Below are 22,629 nucleotides of genomic sequence, written 5' to 3' on the forward strand. Positions count from 1 at the left end.
CAGATGTACTTTCAGCAGGTGACAATACTTCAAACCTATTTTTAAGGCATAAAGGGACAACTGTGTGGGCAGCTTACACTTTTACCTTTCGCACAGAGATTCGAAATCCTGCTACTGTTTGCCAGTCACCACAGTGAGTCTTAGCTGATCAGGATGAGTGAATGGGAACACACTGCAACAGGGATCGTGGATGACACTATAGGCACCAGAGATCTCAAAGCATTCATGTCGGCTGCCTCAACACCACCGCAGTCCAGAGCAGCAGCATGAAACCCCTACACTGTGCCTAACACAGCTTCAGACTGTTTCCAGAAGGCAGACAATTCCTCTTGTTCTGTACATAGTTGGCTCTCTCTTTATCCATCTTTAGTCCATGTTTGTTTATTCAACAATGAATATAACACTAACCCAAGCAATTGCTTGATGTAGTCTTAAGTACTGATGCTATGCTGCTTCTTGTTATCCATATACTTCATTTAGGTCATAAAATATGCAAACACTTAAAAAAGTTAATCAACACCAGTTAAAAAAGTCAAATCCACTGAAGCATGCATGAACAAAAACTAAACCAAACAACAGAAACAGAAATTGTTGCTACTACTTTCGATTGCACTTGACTGGGGCTGCAAAAGGTAAAAAATTCGCAAGAATGTTATGTGCTCTGACAAAAGCATTCGATTTAGTATATCACTCCATACCTTCTCACATTTATGAGTGGTCACTCCTATGTTATAGTACAGTCTTTCTTTTACAACAAGACTAGGTTTATGCATTTAGGTTTATTTGTGCATGTGTGAACAGAGTTGTGAATGTGTGTGCGTGCCTGTCTGTGGGCACACACATACGTGTGTGTGTGTGTGTGTGTGTGTGTGTGTGTGTGTGTGTGTGTGAACAGATTCCATTTTAGTGTGCATGTTAATTGATATTTTACCTATTTATGATAACACTTCTCTTAAGTATTTTATACAAGAGCTAAAGAAATCATAGTTGTGTGGCCTGAAAAATCACTGCTGCCACCACCACCACCACCACCACCACCACCACCTTCTTCTTCCTCCTCCTCCTCCTCCTCTTCCTCTTCCTCTCTGTAATTTTCAGTCCTTTTCCAACTGAGTGACATCAGCAAGCTTTACAAAAAAAACTAACACACACATCATATAAGGTGAAGAAATTACTTTTTAGGCTGTGGTTAAGCCATTCACAAAATTGTTTCTCTTAGAGATGATGTCCCTACTTGGTTAACAGTAGAGCAGAATTTGAAAGAAGAGAACGAATGCAATTTGTAGTTGAGGCTCAGTTTAGTTCAGCTAAAAGAGTGTTTTAAAAGACAACCAGGTTTTTTGCTGCACAGTTCTGGACTTGTTACTATTAATGTTACATCAAAAATTTCACTTTTGTGTTTGTGTGGAGAAATTGCTGTCAAGAGGTGGTAGTTATGGAGAAGATAGAGTGCTGCTATCTTTTAAGATATTAGCACAAGTATTATTATTTGTTGCCTTCATTATTAAATTTTCTGGTCTTCATTTATTTATTTATTGACTCATAATTCCCTTCTCCTGCTCCTTAGATATCTACTATTCCTCTGCTAGTCAATACTATTCATTCCTTCACCTATTTCATCCCATTTTTTGTGTACTGCCAGATATCTTAGGTTTCTTTCAATATAGACAATACTCTTGCAGTATGAATGTATACAGTACTTTGTATCTATACAATTACAGGTAATAGAGGTGATCAGACATCCACGTGATAAAGCAGAATCAAAATACAATCCTGATGTTGGCATGACAAAAGAAGATGAGGAAAAATACCAGAAACTGGTGGCAGAAAACGAAGAATTACAAAAGCTTATAGCTGCTGTAAGTAACACCCAAACTAAGTATTTGTGTGTACTTTCCTTTTCCTTGCATCCTTACATGTTATAGAAAGATGAATTTCTGTTTCTTCCTTTTTGTTTTACTTTTGATAGCTGCATACGTCTGCGTGGTGCCATTATGTTTAGCACAATGCCAGATTTAATTAACTTAAGATGGTAGGCTGTCCAGTTTAATAATCATTTTTACTTCCTACTTCATGAGATTACAGTTTAGAGCTGTGCTGTGTCAGAAAAGTAAAATTCTCAGTACAAACAAAAATGTTCAGTAATGTCTAGAACATCCATTTTTGCTTTTTTGTGTGTTATAGTAATTCACTTCATTGTGTACATGTTCATATCATTTTGAAAATTGTTTAAATCCAACAGGAGTCAATAGTATCTTTAAAAGAACTCTATGTCAGTCCTCTAAAAATAGATCTCTTGTCATGATGGCGTAATGACATTGGTCTGACGAGGCCTGTTTTCAAAATCTTACAGCTATGTATACAATGCTTCACAAAATAGCATATCTTAAATTTTAGAAGCATTTAAGGAGCTCAGAGTAGTTTCGCAATAAAAGAATTTTGTGATTACAGTAATGGCAAACAAGACAAGTAGTCCCGTTTTATATTAGAGTTATAAATTCTTACAGATGTTGCCAATTAACATTTGGCCATAACATAGAATAAAAGTACCAAAACTTTGCCAGAAGAAAGCAGCACATGGTGCACTAATTTCTCTAAATTTGAGACCAATTTACTTGGTTTTAAATTTATGTATACTGTAGTGTGCTGTAGGTCTAAAGGGGTTCACTACATAATATGTAATGTTAACTTAAAAAAAAAACCTCTGTACCATTTGACGAAGGACATCTTAAGGGTATTATATATGCAGAACTTATTTCTTAAATATGCCCAATTAAACAGTGGTAATAAAGTGAAACTTTAAAACACATTATCTCAAAACACCTCTTTTCCATCACAAATATTCAACCTATCATAACTCAGATTTAGAGATAGATATATATTTTTTTACAGATTGTTCAGAGTTTAATGCTGAAAGTAAAAATTACAGTAACTCAAAGTCTAAACTTTTTGACAAAAGGGCCTTTTCACTTTCTGTCTCGCTTATATGAAGCTCCTCGCCCACAAGTTTTCTTTGTATGTTTTCACTGTCATTTACACAGTACATTATTATTGTTATTAAACAGTTAAATTGTAATTTTGTTGTGTACTGTTCTATTCTCTGATTTGATGCTCTGGGGATTACTTAAATCCAAGTTCGACAGATGTGTGGGACATAATAGTGTGGTGTTGTGGTAGCTCGACTGATACTCGTATGAGGGGTGTTCAGTAAGCAATGCAATACATTTTTGTTTTTTCTCAGCCCATTTCAGTGAAAAAAAGTGGAATTTGTTGTAGGACATTCTGGAATATTCCTGCTTCAGCCCATATAGTTTCACGAAGTTCTAATCGGTGGCAGTGCTATATGTAGCTTTCAAAGTGGCGTCTGTAACGGAGATGCGTTCCAAGCGGAGAGCTGTCATCAGGTTTCATTTGATGAGAAACCAGAGCATTTCATGTGCAGATATGCACTCACACGATGTCTACGGAGCCCTGGCACTGAACGAAAGCACGGGAGTTGTCTGGCAAGGCATCTGTCATCGTCACAGCAAGATCACGCAAACCTGTCTGATCTTCCGTGTGCCAGCCAGCTGCACACAGCTGTGACTCCTCCAGTGTTGCAATTTGAGAGCACTCTCATTCGAGGTGATCGACGGGTCACAATCGAACACCTCACTGCACAACTGGACATCTTTGTTGGTAGTGCAGGCATATTCACCCACCAGTTGGGGCACTCAAAGTTGTGTGCTCACTAGGTTCCTTGCCACCTAGCAGAAGACCATAAATAGCAGTGAAGGACCGTCTGTGCAGAATTGCTTGTGTGTTGTGTGGATGATGGGTAGTTTACTGATGATACAGCAAGATGTTGGGTCTGGCATCAACCAGTAGAGTGGTACCGTGGGGGCATATAAACCCTCTCAGTAAGGTGGTGTAAGGATGTTGCATTGAACGGAGATTATGTTAGAAAATAGGGGCCGAAAGAGTGGGGAATAATATGGTGTACTGGAATCTTGAATAAAGCCAATCTGCTTTCAGGAAAAAAAAATTACTTATTGAAAGCCCCTCGTACTTATGTATGTAGTACGTGCAAGTGCATACACTGTCCATTCTGATGTTTTAGATACTGATTTCCTTAAATAATTCAGTCACTGTTTGCAGTAGTAGACGAGTCCCACTAGTCAGTTCCGGTCTGCTGTGCTAATCATTCTTGTTCACCTGGAAGTTGTGTGTGGAGCTGTTCTCCAACTGAGATCACCAAGTCAACAGATACTCAGACGTCAGTTTTTTTCTTATATATTCATCATAAGCATTTCACATTAACATCTTACTGAGCACCAGGTTAATATCATAATCACCAGAGTAGATAATGTTGTGTATGTGACAGATCATCACTCAAGATCCAAATCAACACCATTTCATGCCTCTGCACAGAGAAGAAGCCTGCCATACGTTGTCATCCATGGCACTGTTCTATGGACCGAGCTCATCTCTGACAAATCACCAGCTGGGAGAAAGCGGTCCCACATCACAGCAGGTTTCGATGTTTTAACACTCGTACCACTCACCACGTATACAGCTTCCGTGGCTTACTCTGTCTCTGCACACAATTTCCCCCATTTCCCACATAGTTAGCTGTCTAGTCTTTGTGCCTATCTTACACATTAAGAAATCTTCTGAAATATTTTGTTAGCTAAGTTAAACACTGAGTGTGATTTTCTATGTCCTATATAATGGCCTGTGACGCTACAATAGGTATTTGGAACAAATGTATAAATTAATCATTTGAATTTATAGGACATCATTTTTATAACAGTATGTCACTCATATACACCCTTAGTTCTTGATGTGTACTGTAAACCACCTTGCCTCCGAGTGGTAAAAATCTTACCTCAGATATGGGTGCAAACAAGATGGCGAAATAAAGCTATGACTTCACAGAGGAAAATAAATATTTTATTCCCCTCTTTCTCTTTTCTCATTCACTATATCTAATAATGTCAAACGTACATGTTATTGATTTCAAAGCCAAATGACATATTTTGTGCACCTAAAAGGGTGCGGGAATGTGTCTAAATCCACATTTTTGTGCCTTCTCTTGCAAGAGAGTGTGACAAAACTGTTTTCCATGTATCAGCAAACCCAAATACACCCTAACGTTATCATTCTCAACAGAAGTTACAAGATTAAACTCACTGAGGTCATTGGCAAAACTCAGAATGGCTCAGTGATATAACTGTACCTTTCTTGCCTCTTTTCTCTTTATCCCTGTTTGGCTCAGAGGTTTGCTTCATGAAGTGTATCATTGTAAAAATTGCAATACATTGAAGGAATAAGCAGAAAACTATGAATTTTCTACCAAGTGTTACTCATCAGATACACAATTAAAGTTTTAGATTTATACAAGCACATTGCTGGTGCAAATTCAATGTTTCTGATAGTTAGTAATAACTAGGGGCAGGAAAAAATCATTGTAATTTATAGCCAAATTAGGTTTTTTTTTCATTTGGAACTATTTTTTGCCAAGTTCTAAGTTATTTTTTGCCAAATTCAGTATCTTTGTCACCAGACTCGGTGTTACTTCTTACCAGATTAGTTGTTGTTCATTTTTCCAAATTTGGTGTTGTTTCAAATTTTGTGTTGTATTTGCTAATTTTGGTACCATTTTTGTCATCAGATCAAAGCTCATTACATGGGATGAACTGTCAGTTTAAGATTATGTGTGAAACTCACCTTTGAGGAGATTAGAGGTCGAAATGCAGTTTTAACATTCAATAACTATCAGTTACTAGTATTAGTGAACTGCCACCTTCACACTTATAAAATTTTTGTACAGCAGAATTAAAAATTTTGCAGTATCTCATAAAAACTGCCAATTTTGCATTATTTCACTAAAAACTGCTAATTTCATGTATCATTTTCTCGAAATTTTCTGTCTCTAGTAATAACTGCAATAATAGCCTACATATTGTGTGAAAGTGTATCTAACATATATTTAGTATGTTGCTGGGTGGCTGCATGTCAAACTCATTTTATATAGTTCGCTGTTACTGACTGTTCATGATAGTCCCTTTGTCAAGTTGTTATACTGTGTAACTGTCCAATCAGTAACACATCAAGTTAATTTGTGAGGCTGGTAAAAAGTGAGATCTGCCATGCTGTGAAGAATACCTGGAGATTCAGGACTATATGTACTGGTGTTTCTCTTTTAATACTGAGGCTGTAGTATGCTGAAGGTATGAGTGTGCATATTTGATTATTAATGAATATTGGCAGCACCCTCCTACATTTGTTGTTGGGATATGCTCAACAACTGCTGCCACAGGGAAGCCACAGATCCCGAAGATTTAAACAATCTGTGTATTATCCTGTTAAGATAACATTCAACATTGGTTTTGACAATTATGAAACATTTTTCCCTCCTCATAGCAGATACTGACCTTTCCTTCTTGTATGTCACCGATGAATATATATGAACCAGTACTTAAAAAGCAAGTACTGTTGAGTTTTTGACATGTATTGGAACATGCTGACAGATAATACCCAAGAACATATGCAATGCATTTTGGATTTTATGACACGGCATTAAGGACTGCTTGGTAGTAATCTGATTGAACTGGTGTGAACAGTTACTTATTTTTTATCACTTTTACATTGGACAACATAAGTCTGATAAATTTATGGTGATTCATTCATAATATTGAAATTTATATATACATAAATGCTATGTTATGAATATATAAATGCTAGAATGCTGTTGGAATTTTGTTCTTGCCAGTTCATAGGGGTTATGTTAAATGGTGCATGTTTCTTATACAGTGTTCACAGAAAAAAACCAGATTGCATTACTAACAAATTGTTTGTTTGGTGTATTAGTGCACGATTTTGTTTTGACCTTTGAACTTGGGTCCTTAAACTGTGACAAGTAACACGAAAAATCAGTCAATTCAGTGGCTTTAGATAAGTGCTTTATTCCAGACATGCTCCTACCTCCTATCCTCCATCAGAAAATGTACTCTATACATCACTTTCTTATCTGTCTGTCTATTCAGTTAAAATTTTGCAATTGATGTTAAACGAACTTCTTGATGAGTTAGAGACTTGAAATTTTAAAAATAGCTCAGAACTGGATGACAACACAGTAATAACTCGCTTTCTTGTTGGTTGTTGGGTAGGGACAGGGGTGAAAAAAATTGCTAACACCTGACATTTTGTCTGGCCTGCATGACTGGGTAATGTTGGAATGTGTTTCAGGGATATACGTGCAGATAGGCATGGCCGAGCAGAGAGATGGGGCAAAGAGGGTATGGGTACTGAGAGAGGGGAGGGTGGGATGAGATGGATGAAACAGCGGGAGGAGGAGACGAACAAATATACGAGTGGTTGGTTGGCTAGGGGTAAGCGACTAAACAGCAAGGTCATCAGGCCCTCAGTCAAGTGTTCGTTCATACAGATGATGTCCACTAGGAATATGTTCAGATGCGGAAAGTATGTAGGAGTGGTAAAAGCGAGGCTCTGAAGGAAATGCTGATGCCAGAGCTGAAGAAACTATTTGCAGAGAAGTAAAAGAATATGGATTGAATTCGTTTGTAGGTTAGAGCAGACAAGTGGTCCCTCTTAGGGCTCAGCTATGATGAGAGAAAACCCCACCAGCATCTGATCCCCACTAGCCTGATTAAGGGCGAAGACAGCTACAGAGTAAACAATTCCTTCTATTCAAGTGCTCCAGAAAATTAAAAGGGAAAGGGTTAAAATTTAATGGAGGTAAGTTGAATGATTAATAATGAAACACAATGAGAGAAATAATTATGGCCGCTTATGAGTGTCCCCCTGAGATCTCCATGCAAAGAGGGCAGGCCCTCCCACAGCTGCCCCATATCTGATCCATCATTGGGAAAGCATTAAAGAGGAGGGCTGCACCCACAAATCAACAGAGAGCTACTCCTATAAGGGAAAAAAAGAAAGAAAAAAAACAGGGTGTGGCAGAAAAGGAGGCCAACCATGTAAAACCAATTAACACAGAGAAAAGGAGCAGTGACAGAGTCAGCAGGCAAAGGAGACAGGGTCCAGGGTTCCGGTTCCCGCTGACCAAGCATGTGGCAGGAGATGCCCCTAACCCCAGCCATCCCACCCCATCCTGAAAGCAGTTTAAAATGTTATATCTGAGAATAAAAACCACTGTCATGGAGAAAACAAAGAACCATTTCGGTTGTCCTGATGACCACTAGATGTTGTTGTTGTTGTGGTCTTCAGTCCAGATACTGGTTTGATGCAGCTCTCCATTCTACTCTATCCTGTGCAAGCTTCTTCATCTCCCAGTACCTACTGCAACCTACATCCTTCTGAATCTGTTTAGTGTATTCATCTCTTGGTCTCCCTCTACGATTTTTACCCTCCACGCTGCCCTCCAATACTAAATTGGTGATCCCTTGATGCCTCAGAATATGCCCTACCAACCGATCCCTTCTTCTAGTCAAGTTGTGCCACAAATTTCTCTTCTCTTCAATTCTATTCAATACCTCCTCATTAGTTATGTGATCTAACCATCTAATTTTCAGCATTCTTCTGTAGCACCAGATTTTGAAAACTTCTATTCTCTTCTTGTCCAAACTATTTATCGTCCATGTTTCACTTCCATACATGGCTACACTCCATACAAATACTTTCAGAAACGACTTCCTCACACTAAAATCTATACTCGATGTTAACAAATTTCTCTTCTTCAGAAATGCTTTCCTTGCCATTGCCAGTCTACATTTTATATCCTCTCTACTTTGACCATCATCAGTTATTTTGCTCCCCAAATAGCAAAACTCCTTTACTACTTTAAGTGTCTCATTCCCTAATCTAATTCCCTCAGCATCACCCGACTTAATTCGACTACATTCTATTATCCTCATTATGCTTTTGTTGATGTTCATCTTATATCCTCCTTTGAAGACACTTTCCATTCCGTTCAACTGCTCTTCCAAGTCCTTTGCTGTCTCTGACAGAATTACAATGTCATCGGTGAACCTCAAAGTTTTTATTTCTTCTCCAAGGATTTTAATTCCTACGCGGACTTTTTCTTTTGTTTCCTTTACTGCTTGCTCAATATACAGATTGAATAACATCGGGGATAGGCTACAACCCTGTCTCACTCCCTTCCCAACCACTGCTTCCCTTTCATGTCCCTCGACTCTTATAACTGCCATCTGGTTTCTGTACAAATTGTAAATAGCCTTTCGCTCCCTGTATTTTACCCCTGCCACCTTCAGAATTTGAAAGAGAGTATTCCAGCCAACATTGTCAAAAGCTTTCTCTAAGTCTACAAATGCTAGAAACGTAGGTTTGCCTTTCCTTAATCTATTTTCTAAGATAAGTCGTAGGGTCAGTATTGCCTCACATGTTCCAAGATTTCTATGGAATCCAAACTGATCTTCCCCGAGGTTGGCTTCTACCAGTTTTTCCATTCGTCTGTAAAGAATTTGTGTTAGTATTTTGCAGCTGTGGCTTATTAAACTGATAGTTCGGTAATTTTCACATCTGTCAACACCTGCTTTCTTTGGGATTAGAATTATTATATACTTCTTGAAGTCTGAGGGTATTTCGCCTGTCTCATACATCTTACTCACTAGATGATAGAGTTTTGTTAGGCCTGTCTCTCCCAAGGCTGTCAGTAGTTCTAATGGAATGTTGTCTACTTCCGGGTCCTTGTTTTGACTTAGGTCTTTCAGTGCTCTGTCAAACTCTTCACGCAGTATCGGATCTCCTATTTCTTCTTCATCTACATTCTTTTCCATTTCTATAATATTGTCCTCAAGAACATCGTCCTTGTATAGACCCTCTATATACTCCTTCCACCTTTCTGCTTTCCCTTCTTTGCTGAGAACTGGGTTTCCATCTGAGCTCTTGATATTCATGCAAGTGGTTCTCTTTTCTCCAAAGGTCTCTTTAATTTTCCTGTAGGCAGTATCTATCTTACCCCTAGTGATATGTGCCTCTACATCCGTACATTTGTTCTCTAGCCATCCCTGCTTAGCCATTTTGCACTTCCTGTCGATCTCATTTTTGAGATGTTTGTATTCCTTTTTGCCTGCTTCATTTACTGCATTTTTATATTTTCTCCTTTCATCAATTAAATTCAATATCTCTTCTGTTACCCAAGGATTTCTATTAGTCCTCGTCGTTTTACCTACTTGATCCTCTGCTGCCTTCACTATTTTGTCTCTCAAAGCTTCCCATTCTTCTTCTACTGTATTTCTTTCCCCCATTCTTGTCAATTGTTCCCTAATGCTCTCCCTGAAGCTCTCTACAACCTCTGGTTCTTTCAGTTTATCCAAATTCCAAATTTCTCAAATTCCTACCTTTTTGCAGTTTCTTCAGTTTTAATCTGCAGTTCATAACCAATAGATTGTGGCCAGAGTCCACATCTGCCTCTGGAAATGTCTTACAATTTAAAACCTGGTTCCTGTATCTCTGTCTTACCATTATATAATCTATCTGAGACCTTCCAGTATCTCCAGGCTTCTTCCATGTATACAACCTTCTCTTATGATTCTTGAACCAAGTGTTAGCTATGATTAAGTTATGCTCTGTGCAAAATTCTACCAGGCGGCTTCCTCTTTCCTTCCTTACTCCCATTCCATATTCACCTACTACTTTTCCTTCTCTTCCTTTTCCTACTATCGAGTTCCAGTCACCGACCACTAGATATTAAATTCAAATAAAAAGCTGTCTTCATGTTTAAATGTGGTAGCATAAAATTCTGATAGAGTATAAATAATTTAAGACTAAAGGCAACAACTCGGTGAATACTAAGGGTGGTGAGTCATCAACAGTACATGAACGAGACTGAAAAATTTACGAATTTTTGGACAAGTCTTATTTCGAGCCAGAGTATACGTGCAAACTTGTAAGGGTGCATTGTGCCAGCTGAACAAAGTGTGCCAGGCACAAATTGTTCAGCAAACACAATGTACCCATAAAGGTGTGTGTGTGTGTGTGTGTGTTTGGGGGGGGGGGGGGGGGGAGGAGTGGGAGTGGGTGTTTCCCATACCCTTTCTCAAAAAAAGGATATTTCAGAAAGCCAACAAAGTGTTCAGTCTCATTTATGTGCCTCTCAGTGGCTCAACACCTCTACTGGTTGGTGAGGTGTTGCCTTTACTCTTGAATCATATATCTTTAGATTTACTTCATCAATTATAATTGAGATTGTGATGCACAAGGTGATGTTCTTGTAAGCAAAAATGTAAAGCATTTTCCATGATTTGGCCGTTACCGGTCATAATTATACTTTCAATTGATTTCAAATGATACATGTTTCCCCTATGCAGAAAGAAGAGAAAATCAGAATGCTGAAGCTGCGCCTCCAAGAACGAGAAGCAGCTAAAGCAGCAGCTGGAGTCAGTTTGGCACAACAGAGCTCTTCTCACCACCAGCAGCAGCAAAGTCAGCCAGAACATCGTGCACAGCAGCAGCCCCAACAGCATGTGGATGACGCCCCTCCTACAGGTCTGAAAGCCAGTAGAGATACTCTGATTATCACAGATATTCGTACTAGCGAGCGCGCATCTGTCTCTTCTTTTGGCAAAGGCATTTCGTATACTCGGAGTACAATAGTCAACCCATCTGATTATGAGCTTTCTGACTCGTACTTATAAAATTATTTTTACCCCTTGAAGTGAATTGTTCCTGTTTGTAGAATGTGATTTTATAGTTATTTACCCATGTGAATGTCAGTCAGTTATTTATTTTTCTCCTGTTTATAATTTAATGGGTGGCTTTTAATTGTAAAATTTTCTCCCCTGTGTTCATAAATTATTTGTTATTGGAAATTATTACTGCAAAAGTCATTTCTAATGGCGTAATTGCACAATGTGTAGTGTATTATAGCTTCTCTAAGCACTCCAGTAGGTAGTAGTAATTTGTTTAACCAAGGGTTGCACAGATTTCTCTGTATATGTCTAAACATAACTGTACCAAGATAACATTTCACTGATTGTACTTCATGATAACTGTTGCATACACTGCAGTTTACTTGCAGTATAGATAAAATTTTACACGTGCGGGTTGCTCTGATGTTATCTGGGTGATAGTTGCTGCATGCATTATGACCTAATTCTGTCATTGGTATTATGTTACATTGTTGAGTGTGCATTTACTGTCTTATAATAGCTCCATAAAATGCAGCATTAATGGGTTTATTTGTAGTGTGTCATTGCAGTAATAGGTTATATTGAGATCGATTTTTGCTGGTAGTTATATTGAGATCAATTTTTGCTGGTAAGGTATTTTTTGCCTTAGTTCAATTAATTTGCATCACAGACAGCTGTTTGCTTCAGTTTGATGGAAAGACGAGGTAGATAACTACCATGTTAGGCAAAAGAGATGTGCTTATTAACCTATTACTGAAACACGCTTATGAACCTATTACTGAAACAATTGGTGAAATTGGGATGCAGATAAACTAGCAGAGAGAACAGATGGCAATATCTAGTGCTGGAACTTTTTATGTGGTCATTTTACTTATAGAAAGGGGCTGATGAGTATTGATGTGTAAGTGATAGATCACTACTCTCCAAGCAATGGGCAAGCTCATAGATAGCATACTTTTCAAAGTCCCGAAGTCCTCCTCCTACACACACACACACACACACACACACACACACACACACACACACACACACACACACAGACAGTCAGCTGGCAATGTTAGAAGACAAAAAGTGAGTGACTCTCTCTCTCTCTCTGTGTGTGTGTGTGTGTGTGTGTGTGTGTGTGTGTGTGTGTGTCGAGAGAGAGAGAGAGAGAGAGAGAGAGAGAGAGAGAGAGAGCATGATTTGGAGGAGTATATTGTCCAACTGCTGAAGAATTTTTCTTCTTTATGTGCCTGATTGTTGCTCAACACTCTTTTTGTTTGGTGAGTAGTGATTTATTTTCATAAGTAAAGCAGTCATCAATCTGATGATTGCTTTGAACTCCACAATGCTTCACTAGGCATGGTCCTGTTGGAGGAGGGATGCCATTGCCTTCCTTTGATCTTTAAACTGACTCACCCAGCCAGTTATAGGGGGACCAACAGTTTAACATGGATTTCAAACCACAGTGCAACTCGGAATTTTTCACATCGACAAACATTTCTAGATGTGGAATAGGTGATAAATGAAGGATAAAAATCCTAGCATTGACCGAGGATCAAGCATGAGGATAAAAATCCTAGCATTGACCGGGGATCAAACGTAAAAATACTAAGCCACACGTGAAGTGAGAGATAAGTGCACAAATCTATTCACACTCTTCATTGACCAGATTTGCAGTAGATGGTGAAATGACTGTGATTTATTAATCTTAAAAACTGTTGCTATCACCATAAACAATGCAATAGCCTCATTTACAACTCTTTAAGTTTCTTGGGATGTAGTGGTGTGAAACTGCTGATATTTTCCTTTACAGAAACATTTTTTATTGTTTCTATACTTATTATGAAACCCTTCACTCACCCATTTTTGCAAAAATACAAATGTTTTTCTTGTAACTGACTTAATAACAGTACACCATGGCCACCAATACAAACCTCAAACCTGTCATTAAGAGTTAATTTGGAAACAAAAATCTTTGAAACATCACAATCGCCCCGTTCTAAAAGTCCTTGTTTGTTATACTGGAACACCTAATTAACTAGTTGATATAATTTTATCAGAGGCATTATGCTGTTCTGCATAATGTGCATCGACAACTTTCAATGGAAACTGCTGGTTTTCTGTGAATATCTTGGTAATGGTTAATGTTCAGTTTATATCTACATCACATCCTTTTGTTTGTACTCCACATAATTGTGAATGCGAAAGAGAGAGAGAGAGAGAAGGGGGGAGAGGGGGGGGAGGTTTTTTTCTGTATTAGAAAAAGAGAGAGAGAGAAATCTGTAGTGCAACAAGGACAGCAATAATTAATGTTTTTAAAGCTAACCACTATGCAGAAGGTAGAACATTCAGAGTTGAATAATTACCAATTATTTTGTCAATTTTTGATTTTACTATACCACATATTATATTGACAATCTGCAGAAATATTTCTTTTGAAGGATAATGTGAAGATATCTGATAATTCTGTACTTTTTGGCAACCGACACTACTCTGCAGCACTTACATCTCAAGATCTTATTCTTTACAGTAGATTCACTTGCCATTCAGCATGTTTGCAATTACTTTTCAGACATTAATTTGCTTTGTTATGGATGTTGCTTATTTAAATTCATTGTTGCTATATGTGTGTGCATTTATGCAGCTGTTTCTTTTGGAGGAAATGGGCAGTGATAGCATGAAACTAGCCATATGTTGGGCATAGGTGTCACAGTAATTTAGTATGATGTACATCTTTCACAGTGTTTTTAAAATGTGGAACACTTTGTATTAAATTGTTTTGTGCATAATGTTATTCATCTTACATACATGTGCTACTTTGAGCATGTTTTACTGGCACAGTTTATATCTGAGTAAATAGTGCTCTTGAATGTTTCGAGAAAATTGTGTAATTTTTGTGAATGAATTTTTTGTAATTACCAGATAAAAATTTGCAATTTTTGTATTGTGTGGTAACAAATTAATCCAGGAAGTAAGTGTACAAGAACACAGAACTTCATAGCTATCTCTTTTCAGGAATGAGCTGCGTATAATATGCTAGCTCCGTGACGTCTGTGATTCTCAACATGCTTTTCCAACACCTGGATTGTCAACTTACCAAGGTCTCAAACATTCTGTTAAAAAAGTGATATTTTATTTGTGTTACAGCTGATGAAGGTTTTTTAATTTTTTGTCTTTCTTGAATGCTGATTTCTCAGCTTCTATGTGCTCATTCAAAATTATGCTCAGATCATAATTGTAATGGTCTGAACTTGAATAGTCTTAAGGAATATGTGTGTGTGATAGTGAATATGAATAGATGCTTGTGATGTGTCAGCCCTGTGATGAAAGGCAGTACTAATATATGCCCATATGAGAATGTTGTGTGTTTCCATATTGCTCTGAGGTTTGCAATATTCTGTGCCATACTGCATTTTTTCCCTCAAGAAGTTATGTGGAAATAAAAAACAATTTTGCGACGTATCTGAAGTATATGGTATAATATTCATCCATTAAAGAATCAGTGTGCTTGCTAGGGACATATATACAGTTTATTGTGTGTGTGTGTGTGTGTGTGTTTTCAAGTGCAAGCTGAAATGTCATAAAATGTCCAGCATGCCTAAATGACATGTCATCATTGAAATAACATATATTTGGTCTTTTAAACCAGTTATCATATTACAAGATATGAGTACATACGACATCTGGGACAAGATATGAGTACATACGACATCTGGGACAAGATATATCTTACTTCGACAATGATGTGTCATTTAGGCATGTCCGACTGTTTATGATGATTCAGCTTACACCTGAGATTGGGTATAAAGCCGAAATTATTGTTGTGTGAAATTGCTGAATAGAAATTTACCGTCAATTAGTGGAAACTTGTTTCAAAAGTTCCCCATGACTGTGGTCCCCCAACAAGTGAAAATCAGTGGGGAAAAAGCAGTATCAGCACTAGGTGAAACTGCTAATTTTTATTGTGTTGTCAGTGAATAGGAAATTGCAACATTTGCTTATAATTTCTCTGTTAGTGTGCATGCTGTGTTATAAAATTAGGATATTTAGTTATATAAGTGTCCTTTAAAGTATTTGAAGTAGCCTCGCAATGTGCTGCTCTGATGTGTTGTGGGTACTTTATCATAGTCTGATACTGAAGAACATGTCATAAGCTTAATGTCACTGACTTTTATTAGTGACAGTTAAAATTCGTATGTAGTTATAGGGTTCTCCTTTGAAGGTGGTTTTTTGTTATGACATGAATTATTAATTCTGTAGATGTGTTTAGGAAAGTTTTGGCAGAATGTAAATAATTTAGGAGGAAATGACACACACACACACACACACACACACACACACACACACAGTCAGCTGGCAATGTTGAAAGACAACAGTGTGTGTGTGTGTGTGTGTGTGTGTGTGTGTGTGTGTGTGTGTGTGTGTGTGTGTGTTGTATTTACAATTTATTGTTTTCTTATGTTCAGAACTAGAATATCTGCATATTATTCTCAGCTATTTTGATTCAGTGTAAAATATCACAGCAGCTCATTTTAAACTATCACATATCCTAACAGTCCTTGAAATTGTAAATTAGCTGTTTATTTTTAAAGTTGGAAGAATTATTTAACGGAATTGTGGGAATATCAGTTAAACAATTATTTCCACTTATATTCTGCCTAAAAAGACTTGTTGAATACCTCTACAGGCCCTGTAATTGCTGAGATTGCTTAAACCATGTTCCCTGTAACAGACAGAACTGAAATTTAAAAGCTCACATTTTTCAGTCACATTGAATTTATTTATTCCTTCCCCCGTAACATCTTACTATGTATCCTAAAGTGTGTCACCTTGGAGATGGTCTCAAATTATTCTTGGCCTGCACCCTGGCTTTCTGATCCTTGTGTTTACTTCAGTTGTGTTATAATGAAGGAACCAATAATTCATATTCAGAACTGGTTGCCATTAGAGTAAGGTAAATTAAATTCAAGTTACTTACAATTTTTTTTAAAATTCCATTTCCCAAGTACCGAGTCTATGAATGTATCTAGTCATGCTTTACATTGTAGTTGCCAGTATGTTGAGAAGAGAAAAAGGCCATGAATACCTGTATGGATGCATGCTGTAAGAGATCTGTTAAAGATGGATGATGCCCAACATTTTATGTTAGTGTCCATGTAGACTTACTGATAATGCAGAAAGAATGAACCCATGTTATTTCGTATAACAGAATGAACAAATGTTATTTCATATAAGTGCACCCTGCCTGGTCACATTTTGAAATAAATTATTGTTCACTTATTTTTGATCTTCATGGTATTTAAACTAAAGAAGAGTTCCTTGTACATAAAACAATTGTACAGTTTCATCAATACTGTGTTACATAAATTGCAGTACTTACTATTTTAGTACCTGCTGGAAAATCGTTTTCTTGTGCAACAGCTGAAATGACCTGTACTTTACAGTTGTGTTGGGGAAAAAAAGAAGTGATTTAAGCCAGGTGGAGAAAATGATTTTTCGAAATATTTACTTGTCATAAAAAGTGCAAATAACAGATGAAACGCGGACAGGTCATTTAGTGAAAACCTTCATATGAAACACTGAGGATTAAGTTATGATGATTCTGTTAAATAAAGTAATTTTTACACACTGTAATAAAAGAAGAAGAATGAGTTGGGAAATGCCTGCCAACAATGTGGATGGTAGTAGCCCAGATCAGAGGAGCAACAAATTGACTGTCCACGGCGGAACATGCAACAGCAGAAATAGTTTTTCTGTCAGTCAGTGATTGTCACACACATCACGACAATGCTCATTGACCAATGTATGTCATGGAATTGGCAGTGCTTTTTCTTCAGTGAAGTATCTGAGGTTGGGTTTGTTCATTGTTGGTGATTAGCAGAAGGCGAGAGTGCTGCACGCCGATTGCGTTCGCCCCATAGCCGACTGTAGCTGAAGATTGCAGATTAGCTCCCATAGTTCCACAAATGAAATTTGTTTCTACTGTAAGGATACTTTTTACAATTATATGTGGAACAGATAAATAAATTAAATGAATGGAATGTAACAATTTTCTCATTTTTATTTACAGTACTTAAAAATTCTTTTGCCTTTCCTATTGTTACCATGACTACTGGGTATTGTTCTGATAAAACACATCTAAATGGATGAGAGGGAAATGCTGTCCTGCTATTCAAAATGTCAAATAAATTGTTCATATGTTTTGTGTTTTGAGCTGTATCAATCTGCTTTGCCTTAGTTGCTCTACGTGTCCTGACAGCTGCAGCAACAGTATGGCTGAGTACTTGATCTGCCATTTTCACAGTCATTTTCTGAAATGAATCAGGTTGTAAATGACTGTCAGTGAATTTTAACTGTATCCGTTTGTTTGTTTGTTTTTTTGTCAGTATTGTATGTCAGCCTGACATCTTCAAACGAAAAAAGAGCATTGTTGAAAGTGAAGTTGCCACTGAGCAGATTGTTTTGTATGCTTTTGAATAAACATGGAACATCCTAAATAGCAAACACTCACTGTCTATTCACACTGAAATACAGTTTTTCTGGTATAACCTGTAAATGCCTGGAAATGCTTCAGCTGAAAGCTCCCTGATCATAAATGACCAGTTTTCATTCCAGGTTTGCATTTTGCTATAAGATAATTTGCTCCTGTTAGAGTCCCAATAAATCTGCATGTTTTACTCCTGAATTAGACTAAAAGTATGAAACAGGCAGTTTCTAGTTACTGTAGTTACCTCTAATCATAAAAACAAGTGCATAATTTGTGTAAGGGGTTTCCTTCCCGTATCACCTAAATCCTCCAGACCGCCTACTAAATCTGGATCGTTTGGGTATTCCAGATGCCACATTATTGACATCTTGTCAAAAGACATTACACCTGCTCTTTCTAAACAGATTTGTGCCTCAGATTTCTTGCTAAGTTGATTAAAAAGGCTTTCGTTAAATCCTGGTAGAAATTTTGTGGCACCATTCCATTGTCTAATTGTAGACTGCCCAGGTAAAATGATGCCCAGTTTTTGAAGAAAAATTATACATTGAAGATTTGTAAACTAACATTAGAGAGATTTTTTTTCAGCCAAGGACCAATGACACTTGTTTGCTCTTGCATTGCGTGTCAACCCCCAGTGCCCTAGAATAATGAAAACTGCTAAACACGTGGATTAATATTATATGAGCTTCTAAAGTGCACTAATCATCCCTTTAATTTTTGACAAGTAGGAAGATTTGTTTTTTAAAGATCAGTTCATATTATTAATTTTTTGTTTCACTATTTGCTTTTTTGGAGGAGTATCATCGTCATCATCATCATGATCACACCATAAAGAATTTTCTTTTAATTGTCTTGCAGGCATTTCTGTGATTTCTGAAAATGCTTCACACTTTTGTGGTGTTCTATTGGTTTCTGCCATAAGGTGACTAGCTGCACTGAGTGTTCTTCATGGTGTACTCACTTTCAGTTCAGGTGATGGTAGTCTTGTCCGTGGGTCCCTCACATATTGCTGAAGAACCAGTATCAGATGTAAATTTTAGAATAGAGGAACTGCTGTTTGTGTAAGCTGTTGTTACCTGGTGTTCATGAATGATTTGTCTTAAAAATGAGCATCACACAGGAGTCTGTTGTGCTACTTTTCTGGATCCATACCCAGCAATCTGGCATTGCTTGTAACAATAACTGTCTCTGACAAAAATGCAAAATATATATTTAGAGTCCATTAATAACTCTAGTAGCTCATATAGTGTTAGATTCATTAAAAGAAATCTTTCATCAAGTATTTGCAAACAGAGCTCTTTATTTTCAAGCTTAGCTGGACTAATTTAAATTCTTCAATTTTCAGAGCCATGCACGATATAGTGCACATTCAAGAGACAGTTCTATATTACACATCAGTCCCTACATTCTTGAAATGTTGTGTTTACTGCAAGGATATTTTAAGCATGGATAACACTAGTCAAATGAACATTGATGCAGATTGCATTCTCTCATGTGCAAACGGTAGGCGTGTGTGAACAAACAACATGTTTGCTTCAGAGTTCACTTGCTGTCCACCATGCCTATGACTTTTTGAAAACATTCAAAAACACGTGATTTCTAATCTCTTATTCTATGTGACATTATTTGCTTCATAACCTGTCTTTAATGTTGTCTTCCTTTCTTGCTTAGCTTTTTCACACCGAGAAACAATTTATTAGCGAATTTATAATCTCAGTGTTTGCAAGTGTTTATCTGATGAAATTCTTGTCCTGTTGTGTTTCCTTCCATTCACTACCATGTAAATGCTCTTGAAATGCACAGTGAGTAATGGAAAGGAATGGCAGAGAACACTAATTAATTGCACACTGAAGCCTGGTTTCAGAGAACGAGAATAATACTCTCTGGTCCAAACGATTGACAAGCATGAGAAAACATTTGGTCACATTTGGTATGCATTCGCTGATGTTTGCTCTTGTTCAGTTAGTTGTCGGTCTTATAGTGAAGCATCAAAGAAGGCTTGCACTTTCTCCACTTTTTCACTAGCATCACAGACAGTATTCTTCTGCTAATTTGTATGTAAACTACTTTATGGTTATCATCAGTTATTAATGTTCTGCATTTAAATTTCCTCCACAAGTATAATGAGGAACCAGCAAAAGGTATCAATGTGCAAGGTTTTGGGGTAATGCTAAAGAAGGCTGGAGCACAAATCAGGTTCACATGAACTTCCCAATGCCTTTCATGATTATGTAAAAATTCACACACCTACATACTCGCTTTCCTACTCCATTTTTCTTGCTTTGTCAAAAACAGCAGGCAAAATAATTCTATCTCAATATCGAAGTTGTACGTTATCTGTTACCACTGTTTGCGGTCTGGCAAAGTTGCCCCAAATTTCACCGAATGAAATGTCATCTAGTTGTTGTTGCCACCAGTAATGGTGTGATGCTGTCGTTGCCTGGTGGCTGTTCACTGACAAGGACTGCCTGCCAGAGCAAGTGCTTGGTCAATCTGTTTCTTGTGTGATCTGGGGTAGTAGTACGGATGATACTCCATTTTTAAATGTGACTGCTTTCCAGGTAAAATTTGAAAGAACCACTTCATTCCTATAAATTCTTTTGCATTTTCTATGAAGGATTTTTGGTTCAGAAGATTCCTTTGCAGACAGGTTCTGACAGAGTATAAAGGCACTAAATTTAGGTTAAAGACTGTAAATGCAGTCATTCTTACTTTTTTTATTTGTCAAGAAAATAAGAATTTGCACAAGGCTTTAAACTATAGAATGAAACTACTACTGTGTTTGTTTGGTTTTCATTTATCTTTTTCTACAATGTAATAAGTGTGCAACTTGCAAACAGTTTATGACAGTATGTCACACTTGTTTGCTAGTCATAAAGTGTCATGCATTAATAGAATGTAGAATTTTCTAGATTTAACAGTTGAGATTGCATGTAGTGTCAGAGATTTGTCCAGATATCTTGATATCTCTGTATATGTTGTGTAGTTGAAATTAGTGTAGAGTATCATTGTATATATTATTCATCTGCATAGAGTAATGCTGTTCAACTTCTTTACTGTCACTGAAATACTGATTTATTTTCTCCATCAGTGGTGATCAGTATCTGTTAAAAATGCATTTCAGCGCTCTATCTCTCTGTCTCTGTGTGTGTGTGTGTGTGTGTGTGGGTGGGTGGGTGTGGGTGGCTGGGTGGGGGGGGGGGGGGGGGAGAGAGAGAGAGAGAGTGTGTGGGAAAGGGGGGGGGAGGGGGGGGGTGCATATGAGTAAAAGTTGAAATTGGCTCTGTAAATTGTGAATATGTGGCATTTTCTATTTTCAAAATAAAAATGCTATTCCAGAGCACACCAAAGCTTTTTGGGTTATTTTAGAGATTGAATTCCCATTTTAAACATTCTGCTTTGGAGTTACTAGGGATTAGAGTTGTGATGGTATTAAGAGTTCTGCAAAAGATGAGCAACAGTCATTATAAAAATTCTAACATTAAAGGTGCTGAATAGAACCTGTATATCTTGCGTATTAGAACTTTGCTCCGATCTATTGAAATAAAAGCCATGTTTAACTTCTATAAATTAAATGGAAATATGAAACACACATGATTTGATGAACTTATACAGCTATTTGATCATATGACAAGGTATTTCAGTACATTGTGGGTGGCAGAGGATAAGAAGTCTATAGGGGTATGATTGCTTGGTATGTGGAAATTATAGCAGAATATATCTATCATGTGAACACATGGCTTGTGGAAATCAAGTAATGAAAAAAAAAAATGGAATACTCCATTTTAAGAGATGGAATGTTGTAAGTATGAAATAAATGGTGGCTCAAAGAGGCTATTATCAGTAAGTACTAGTGTGTACATACAGTCAAACCACTGTTTATACACTTTACTTTGGAGTGGAACTTCCAAATGTAGGAAGAGCCCTCTGCAAAGCTTGATTTGTATTTGAAGTAACTTGACGTATGTTCTAATGAATCACATTAGAATGTACATAGAGGCATGTGAAAATGCCTATAACTGCGGTGTGTTGTAATATACATTAAATTTGTCATTTAAATAATTTGTTTCTGTAAGAATACTGGATCATCACCTTTATGTGTAGCCCAAGTGACCTATCATTGTATGAAGTTGGCAAGAGAGACCTATCATCTCTGACCTAGCAGAATGTTCTAGTTCACTTGCATTGAGGATGGTGAACTCCACAGTGACATGCAATAAATGTTTTTAATGAGGAAATGCAGATGATGTTTTTCATTTTTAAATATATGCAATTTCGAGACAAATTTTATTTGCTTTTCTTACTAAGTTTCCACAAAGTTTGCTAGTTTGAAGCAGTTTCTCTGTGAAGGTATATATGTAAGCAAATGCGTGCATTTATGCTAGCATGCTCATTTGTGCTTATAGAATGGCTGCACAGTATGTACACATATACTTAGAATTTGTAGATGTGATAGAGGGTATATTTTTGTCGGAGTAACCTGTTGTCTATATTTCTGTGTGTATTTGTAGTGAACTTGTAAAAGACTGGAGTTCAAGAAAATAT

The 22,629-nt window shown here is 37.2% G+C and overlaps 1 protein-coding gene across 2 annotated transcripts in view; it reads left to right on the forward strand.

The window, feature by feature from the left end:
• The window catches only part of LOC124555316 (gamma-aminobutyric acid type B receptor subunit 1), a 118,956-nt gene extending 103,079 nt beyond the window's left edge, over nucleotides 1-15,877 (forward strand). Inside the window, exons 15-17 of one of the 2 annotated variants that reach the window (XM_047129192.1) lie at nucleotides 1,722-1,859; nucleotides 11,292-11,469; nucleotides 14,613-15,877. In XM_047129192.1, coding sequence (XP_046985148.1) covers nucleotides 1,722-1,859; nucleotides 11,292-11,469; nucleotides 14,613-14,629 — 333 coding nt within the window. In that variant the 3' untranslated portion in view covers nucleotides 14,630-15,877. Of the gene's footprint in view, nucleotides 1-1,721; nucleotides 1,860-11,291; nucleotides 11,707-14,612 lie in introns of those variants that run through there. The other variant, XM_047129191.1, reaches the window with a different exon arrangement.
• The last annotated feature ends 6,752 nt before the right edge of the window (nucleotides 15,878-22,629 follow it).

This window comes from Schistocerca americana, chromosome X, assembly GCF_021461395.2.
Source record: "Schistocerca americana isolate TAMUIC-IGC-003095 chromosome X, iqSchAmer2.1, whole genome shotgun sequence".
Taxonomy (NCBI): Eukaryota; Metazoa; Arthropoda; class Insecta; order Orthoptera; family Acrididae; genus Schistocerca; species Schistocerca americana.